This window comes from Salmo salar, chromosome ssa11, assembly GCF_905237065.1.
Source record: "Salmo salar chromosome ssa11, Ssal_v3.1, whole genome shotgun sequence".
Lineage (NCBI taxonomy): Eukaryota > Metazoa > Chordata > Actinopteri > Salmoniformes > Salmonidae > Salmo > Salmo salar.
Window position 1 is genome coordinate 18,670,061 of NC_059452.1, and position 8,789 is coordinate 18,678,849.

At 40.0% G+C, this 8,789-nt stretch overlaps 2 protein-coding genes across 5 annotated transcripts in view; one reads left to right on the forward strand and one right to left on the reverse strand.

Moving 5' to 3' along the window:
• LOC106562102 (protein-methionine sulfoxide oxidase mical2b) overlaps positions 1-1,092 on the reverse strand; it is a 47,823-nt gene extending 46,731 nt beyond the window's left edge. For all 3 annotated transcript variants that reach the window (XM_014126691.2, XM_045689125.1, XM_045689124.1), the window contains exon 1: positions 849-1,092. The gene's annotated coding sequence lies outside the window, so the exon portion shown is untranslated. The remainder of the gene's footprint in view (positions 1-848) is intronic.
• Positions 1,093-2,186: 1,094 nt separating this feature from the next.
• Positions 2,187-8,699, forward strand: LOC106562112 (dickkopf-related protein 3). Of its 2 annotated transcripts, XM_045689139.1 has the most exons (8): positions 2,187-2,348; positions 2,683-2,818; positions 3,169-3,294; positions 3,492-3,572; positions 6,180-6,272; positions 7,056-7,200; positions 7,614-7,770; positions 7,943-8,699. In XM_045689139.1, the coding sequence occupies exons 2-8, from the start codon at positions 2,753-2,755 to the stop codon at positions 8,028-8,030; spliced, it is 756 nt and encodes a 251-aa protein (XP_045545095.1). In that variant the 5' UTR covers positions 2,187-2,348; positions 2,683-2,752; the 3' UTR covers positions 8,031-8,699. The 2 variants fall into 2 exon arrangements, with proteins under 2 accessions (XP_045545095.1, XP_013982185.1); XM_014126710.2 differs by lacking the exon at positions 2,187-2,348 and having other exon boundaries at positions 2,412-2,818.
• The last annotated feature ends 90 nt before the right edge of the window (positions 8,700-8,789 follow it).

Sequence of the window (8,789 nt, forward strand, 5' to 3'; positions counted from 1 at the left end):
ATTTCTGTATCTATTTTCAGAGTTTTTTATTTATGTTTTTTCCTGTGAAGCACATTGTGTGGTATTCATGTCTGAAATGTGTCAATTAAATAAATCTTCATTTCAATTGATAAATGAATCCAAAATTGTGGCCAATTCTAATTTGGCGTAAACATAGTCTCACCTGAGACAAGTGATGATTGAAGACTAAATTATTATCTCTGAGTATTCAGGCTGGAACATTTTTCACAACCTCTCTCATATATGGGAGAAGTTGTGACAAAAGTTCCAGCCTGGATACTCAGAGATAATAATTTAGTCTTCAATCATCACTTGTCTCAGGTGACAATCACGCTACTCAAACTAGTAGTACAGTGTTAGTAATTTACTGTTTCTCTCTTATTAATGTAACTCAATGTAAGTTTAAAGAAAATACCATGCCATGGTAGTAGCCTATACCACCGTAGAAGTCAGTCAGACACATCAAGTATAAAGGCTTTTAAACCTGGATTATGGTGGAGACACATACATCATTATTATAATGGTTGAACACACAGAGCTATCTTTTCAGAATATGTAGACAAACCAGATGTTTTATTGTCCAGTTCAGACACACAGGCTCTTACTGTATGTACAGGAATCTGTATCTAATCCTATCAGAATGTATTTATTTGAATACTAAAGCAAAGAACATGTACAAATCCCACAGCAGAGAAACGAAATCAATTCATCAAATAAGATTCGATTTTACAACCTTGAATGAACTATGTCACAGTGTTCAGCCTCAACTGTCATGTTGCTCAATTGTCTAGACATCTGCCCAGCGGTCATTGATTTGTGAAACATGCGTAATTGGAAGTGTGATTTACCTTAGTTTACAGAGGAGAAAAAATAAATCAACTGGTCCAGTCTTCGCAGTTGATTGAAGAGGGATATTCAAAACCGTAATGACCGGTCAAAGAAAATGTATCTAATCGAATTTTCGCTGGCTATATGTGTCGGTATGTCTCTTCCAGTCACTCACTCTAAACTACTACTGGGCTAAATTACTGTCTCACTACCACAGTACCTCCCGTCTATTGCATGAGGGCGGTGCTGGAGATTACAAGACCCAATGGTAACTTCTGATACACTGTGCTCGAAATTTAAATTAGAAAGGCTTCATTACAACTGTAGACACAAATACTTTACATGTAGCCACAGTGCAAAAAAATTACAGCATAGATAGTAGTATACTCTGATTGTTTTATGGAGAATAAAGCTGGATTTAAGTTTAATGGGTATTTTGCTAATTAAGCTACAAATAAATTAACCAAATGGAATATCGGCATATAGCCTAAATCATGATGTATATCATTGTAATAATTCAAATACATTTTGAGGCACAAGTTGGACTCAGCAAGTGATTGAGGCACGTGCACAGGCTCTAGCACAAACATATCTCCAGCTGTTCAGTGTCCAGTATAATGTTTCAAGAACAAACAAACAAAACAAAGAACTTGCGTCAAATTACGCAAAATTAATTGATCCATAATAGGCTACATTTGGCATTTACGCAGTGAGTAAACATGGACTGCTTTAAAGTATTGACTGTTTCTTCCATTACATAAAACGACACGTTCAAATGATGGCGATGACATGGTCAGTTAATCACCGTCACACCTCTCTGCTCCAACGTCATCACAAGCCTCTCCATACCAAGGAGTGACCTCTCTAAAAAAAAAACTGGTCTCAGACTAGACGTAACATAGTAAAGTTAAATCCGGGACACTCACATTAGTATAATATGTTATGTTTGGTATGGTTACACAAGATGGTTACTTAGTCGGGTGGTTGCTCGGGGTGGTGGGTGGGTGTTTAACCCATACGTCTAGCAATTATGGTTTCATAGCCATAAACCTTTAAACTAGGCTACTCCACAGTGGTTTAGACTAGGCTACTGAAAATATATTCCATGCAAATGAGGCCATCTAGCGGTAAATGGGCGAAAACATGCGACAGAGCCATATTATGCATCCACGTTTACGCAGTCACAGCAGACTATATTACTGTGTAGCCTAACTATCACAACTTTAATACATTGTAACTAGATCTACTAATTGTGAAATATAATAACAAGTGAATTATAAACTTCTAATTGAAGAGTAACAATAAAGAGTCGTCGCCAACATTACACAGATCTCATTACGCAGATCTCATTACACAGATGTTCCAACGTTAACCCGGGCTCTAGGCAAGTCTGCTCATTGCTCAAAGACGAGCAGTCAGCCCATTGCGGTGTGCCACCATCCCTTCTTCATTGGCGCCATCCTCCCACAGCCTGCTGCGGTTGGCCCAGAATAGGCCCGTCACTGGCGTCACTATGAAAGGTAAGAGCATCGAAAACGTATCACCATGGCTTGCACCTGTCAATTACGCTATAGCCTACAGTGGTCGCATAACTTGGGACAAAATAAACTACAACTTTCTCAAAATATAAATACATGCATAAGGCAATATTATAGCCTATCCTCCCCCCTCTCTTCGGACAGAGTGACCCAGCAGCAGCAGCATCACCGCACACACCCAGTGCGCAGATGGGACGTCCAAATAACCTAATTCATTCTGATGCCTTTTTTGCGCAGCAGCAATGATGTTGTATTTCTCTCTTCTAACTCTGAGCCTAACGTCCATCCATGGCATCCTCCTTCCTGAATCTGCCAGGCCCGTGGTTTTGGACATCAACCAGATCCCTGAGGATAATTTGGCACAAGGACACACGACATTAAACGACATGTTTGAGGAGGTAGAGCAACTGACGGAGGACACGCATAATAAACTGGAGGACGCGGTGCACCAGGTCGGTTAATGGTTAGGTCTACTCAGATGTATATTTGCAGAGCTTTGATACAAAATAAATTAGCCTATTATGTCCCATAACACCCCTTTCATTTGTATGATTTTTAATGTTATGTAAAATGCAACAGATAATAGCGCAGTACACTCTTATTATATCATTTTAGTTGATCTGAAACCTTTCTGTTAAAGTAACCACAAGTTTAACTTGAGACATAAATATTTATTAGACTAATAAAAACAGTTGCCCATGTGGGTTGAGATGAGTCTAAGTCAATCTTAACATGCACAGTGTGTAAAAAAAACAGTGGTGACCTCAATGCAGCGTTGATCTTTTGCATCAAACCTCTTTAGATGGACAATGAGAGTGCCAAGTCCAGCTTGCATCCCAATAACCTTCCCTCAAATTACCACAACGAAAGCACTTCTGAGACTGTGGTTGAAACTCAATCCATCCACACCATAGAGACAGTACACAAGGTACAGTAGTAGTCACACGCAAATGCATTTTTGTACTGTATTTCATTCAAAACTAGAATGCTGAAATGCTATTATGAATTGTAATACTGTATGGTAGTAGTATTTTGGCATCCCACATTTGTCATGAAGATTGAAAGCAAAATTGCAGAAATCCTACAAAAGTGATCCTAACTGGAAATGTGTCTCTCTTTCTTTAGGAGACAGACAACAGAACAGGAGAGACCCATATCACCGGAACAATTATCCAGTCCAGTGGCAAGGAAAATAATATTAATCATGTGAGTCAACAACAATCTTTGGAATTTCCCTCCATCATGATTTACAACAGATTTTTTTTTTAAACATATATTATCCACAATAACTTGAACACTATAACTCTAACTGGTGTTTTGTGTTTAATAAAGACAGTGGGCATAAGATGAATACAATGCCATCCTTAATGCAAGTCACAATTCATGAAAGATTTAACAACACATGGGCTGTTTCCTCTTTCTGTGCTGTTCTGCATGCGGCCACAGCTGCTGTCATGTTTGGGAATCTCATTTCTCTTTCCCCATGCCCTGTACGCCTCTCCAGTCTCAACTGTGCTGTCTCATGCTCAGTAAGCCAGGTTAAAGCTACGTCTTATCCAGGCAGAGTGACGTGCAGGATGGTGGCTGGTTGATAAGCTCTCTTCAGAGCTGCATCCTGTCTGTACATTAATTATATATGGCAGCCACATCTCAGCCCTGATGAGTCTGCTGATCAGGCAAGATAATAGCAAAATAATCACAGATCAATAAAGCCAGATGTGTGCGTGAGTGCATGTCTTGACCAGTATACAGTAGTAGGCCTTTGGAGACAGACACTAGATTACTGCTATAACCGGCCTCTGACCAGGACACAGTGCAAGAAGCGCTCAATTCATCTTGTCAGCAAAAGTCTGAGGGGTTTTTAGTTATTTGTTTTTGGGGGTTTTAGTCACAATATCTAGCTGGATAGTTTTGAACAATAACTGTGAAATGTCTATCATTTGATTCGGTGCTTTTGGTAAACATTGCGTGTAGTCATTTTCATAACATCCTGCACATTAAACATACATTTTCTTTATTGCAGTCACAGGTTTTAATATTTAGTTAAAATAATAGACAGTCTCAGATCATGCCATTCCTACCAGTCTTTTCCTTAAGATATGTGGTAGAGAGACAAGTGAGAGGGAATTTGGACATATATTGGGACAAGTAGCCCATTGTCCCAGTTTTAACTTTTTATTCAGGTCACTTTAGGCACAGATACACTACTGTTCAAAAGTTTGGGGTCACTTAGAAATGTCCTTGTTTTTGACAGAAAAGCAATTTTTTTGTCCATTAAAATAACATCAAATTGATCCGAAATACAGTGTAGACATTGTTAATGTTGTAAATGACTATTGTAGCTGGAAATGGCTTATTTTTAATGGAATATCTACATAGGCGCACAGAGTTCCATTATCAGCAACCATCACCACTGTGTTCCAATGGCACGTTGTGTTAGCTAATCCAAGTTTATCATTTTAAAAGGCTAATTGATCATTAGAAAACCCTTTTGCAATTATGTTAGCAAAGCTGAAAACTGTTGTTCTGATTAAACAATCAATAAAACTGGTCTTCTTTAGAATAGTTGAGTATCTGGAGCATCAGCATTTGTGGGTTTGATTACAGGCTCAAAATGGCTAGAAACAAAGAACTTTCTTCTGAAATAAACACCAGTCTGAACGTCAACAGTGAAGAGGCGAATCCGGGATGCTGGACTTTGCAGAGTTGCAAAGAAAAAGCCATATCTCAGACTAGCCAGTAAAATGAAAAGATTAAGATGGGCAGAAGAACACAGACACTGGACAGAAGAACTCTGCCTAGAAGGCCAGCATCCCGGAGTTGCCTCTTCACTGTTGACGTTGAGACTGGTGTTTTGTGGGTACTATTTCATGAAGCTACCAGTTGAGGACTTGTGAGGCATCTGTTTCTCAAACTAGACACTCTAATGTACTTGTCCTCTTGCTCAGTTGTGTACCGGGGCCTCCCACTCCTCTTTCTATTCTGGTTAGAGACAGTTTGCGCTGTTCTGTGAAGGGAGTAGTACACAGCGTTGTATGAGATCTTCAGTTTCTTGGCAATTTCTCGCATGGAATAGCCTTCATTTCTCAGAACAAGAATAAACTGATGAGTTTCAGAAGAAAGTTATTTGTTTCTGGCCATTCTGAGCCTGTAATTAAACCCACAAATGCTGATGCTCCAGATACTCAACTATTCTAAAGAAGGCCAGTTTTATTGCTTCTTTAATCAGAACAACAGTTTTCAGCTGTGCTAACATAGTTGCAAAAGGGTTTTCTAATGATCAATTAGCCTTTTAAAATGATAAACTTGGATTAGCTAACACAATGTGCCATTGGAACACAGGAGTGATGGTTGCTGATAATGGGCCTCCGTATGCCTATGTAATTATTCCATTAAAAATCAGCCGTTTCCAGCTACAATAGTCATTTACAGCATTAACAATGTCTATACTGTATTTCAGATCAATTTGATGTTATTTTATTGGACAGAAAATCAGCTTTTCTTTCAAAAACAAGGACATTTCTAAGTGACCCCAAACCATGAATGTAAATATTGGAGGAGAACGTGCAACAACGTATCACATCCTCAAAAATGTACTTTGAAGTTATTTTAAGTTTGCAATAGTACATGGCTACAACATCTGAATTTCACTTCAAGACTACCATGTTTCATTTAGCCAATTTTTCCAGTACAATCTGTTTTCTAGTGCAAAACTCTGGATTGTGGGCGGCTTTGGTACCATATAGAGACCATCTGCATGTTTATCTGTGAAGGAGGGTGTGTCTTGAATGTCCCCTTTTCCCCTCCTCACAGGAGTGTATTATTGATGAGGACTGTGAAAAGGGGAAATATTGCCGGTATGAGACGCACCGATCCAAGTGTCTAACCTGCAAAGCCCTCGACGTGGTAGGTCCATTTCATGGTTATTAACAGTGTCACACACATTTTACACACCCTGACACTGAACCCATCTAGAATGTATTCATGCAGACCTATATTTCCCAGGGGACTTTGACTCCTTCCTAGTTCCTACTTCAGACCATCTCCAGTTTTTGTAACAGTGCTTTAGTGCACACATGCACACACACAGCAATCACAGAGCAGCAGATTGCTTAAACAATATGATGCAGCTGCTTCTGCATTGTTACTGCATTGCAGTGTTGCCACAAGTGTAACTGGAGTGTTTCATGAGGGAGAGCTTCTCCCCTCTTGGCTGTGCATCAAAGCATGTGTCTGATTGAATAAGAGCTCCACCTCTCTCCCCCTCTCTCAGAGGACAAAGAGAGCAGCAGGATGAGAGGTAATGAGAGAGCCTACTCTACAGACACAAACAATGTAATTGAATTTAAGACCAATGTTTTTGGCAGGGCAGAGTGGAAATCCATCCACATAATACTGTAGATACTGGCTTGCATTCAAAGTCAAAGGTATGCTGAGAATAGCTAAGGGTTTTCCAAGTTGATAAGGCCTGTGTTAATGTCCTGCACAGAAAAACACAGTCATATGTCAAGCAGCACACTATAAATTAGATCCCACTATTGGTTCAGATTGCACAAGTAGCAGGAATTTGCTGCACCTAGAGAGCTTATGAGAGTTACACGAGACCGGTCATGCCATTCCATGACCATGGGGCTTATATGATGCCATGCATGTCATCTGACAGTTTGTCACTGTGTGTGTGTGTTCCAGCCCTGCAAAAAGGATGAGGAGTGTTGTACAGGACATCTGTGTGTGTGGGGCCAGTGCAGCCAGAACGCCACTAAGGGGGAAGCTGGCAGCATCTGCCAATACCAGAACGACTGCAGCCCAGACCTCTGCTGTGCTTTCCATAAAGGTACAGGCCACACACAGAACATAATTCCTCTGCTAAATTATACACCATGAGTCATTCTACATGAAATTAACATCATCTGTGGGGAGCAAAATGGGCTCCTTTCATTTGGCTATGACTCAGCCAGAATAAAACCTACAGGGATTGCTTTGACATCCAAAAAAGGGAGGTTTCAAATTGCGATACCACAAAGCCTCTGTTCTCAATGTAATTGTCGCTAGCCAATTATTATAGTCATGAAGTCAAGTGAAGCAGTGCGCATTGAAGTTTCAGATAGTTAAGTGATCATGTGAAAACCCATAACCTGCTTTCTCTTCTAAGCACTGTCCATATACTGTACTCCTGTATTAAAGTTTCTGTAGTAATGTCACTTACCTTTGTCACTACCCATCTCTCTCCCCTTACCTTGTGGTCAGCTCTGCTGCTCCCTGTGTGCACGGCCAAGCCAATAGAGCGTGAGTGCTGTCATGGCTCCTCCAACCACCTTATGGAGCTGTTGTCCTGGGACATAGAGGGCCAGGGACCAAGGGAACACTGCCCCTGTGCTGGTGACCTCCAGTGCCAACATATCGGGTAAGAGTATATATGCTGCAAACCTGCAACATTTATATTCAATTTAAATGAAGGCATAAGTCATTACATTTTTGTAAAAAAACACTTGGTAGACAAAAGCCATAGCGATCACTCAAAATGCTGTTGACCCAGGATGATGCTACAAATTTATATTTCCTCATCTCTTTGACAGACGAGGCTCCCTGTGTCTGAAAAGACAGAACTCGAGTGAAGAGGACCTGACAGACACACTTTATTCAGAAATTGACTATATTGTCTAGGAGTACCCATGCAGCTCAACCTTTTCAGGCCTGTAGACAATCAGATAGAGGGGTCTCCAGTGATTTCAGCCTAGAAAATGAGGTTGCTCACCTTCTCACAAGGCTTACATGTAAGATTCTTCCATCTATAAACTTGTCATTGTTTATTCAAGCCATTGCAGTTTTTTCTATCTGCTTGAAGTTAACCAAAGCTCTAGATGTTACGTAACACCATGTATGTATTAGACGGAGTTTACATTTTGGGGTATTTCCCCGATTCCTAGATGTTCACGCTGTTCAAAGGTAGTGTGTATGATGACTACACTCCAATTCTGCAATAAGAGTTCGTGTTTTAACAAATATGTACTTAAAGCATACCCCATCCTGCTCTCACTTATGTGCCTACCTTAAGGATGCACCGTTGAGGCCCTTTGCTCAAAGGAATTAAGTCAAGTTTGGGATGAAGAAAGAATAAACACAAGGCACTGTATACATGTGAAGTAGCTTGCTTAGTCCTGGTTTTTGTTTTAAATAGTGGTTTAAACAAGGACAGATGAAATGTCTGAATATATGGAGCACTTTGACAGGTCAGCTCATCATGCCCACAACTTAGTAATGGAAACTATAACCCAGACACATGCAGCTCGCACAACTTTTGCGCATGAGAAAATAAAAGGCTTTGAAAATGTAGATGTCTATTCTTGTGATGTAAATATTCTTATATGTATACCATGTTAAATCCATATAAATGCAGAATTGGTAAAGTGGGGATTCAAAATA

Coding starts and splice junctions, on each gene's coding strand:
- LOC106562112 (XM_014126710.2), top strand. CDS start 2,609: ATGATGTTGTATTTCTCTCTTCTAACTCTGAGCCTAACGTCCATCCAT. Junction 2,819..3,168: donor TGGAGGACGCGGTGCACCAG/GTCGGTTAATGG, acceptor AAACCTCTTTAG/ATGGACAATGAGAGTGCCAA. Junction 3,573..6,179: donor AGGAAAATAATATTAATCAT/GTGAGTCAACAA, acceptor CCCTCCTCACAG/GAGTGTATTATTGATGAGGA.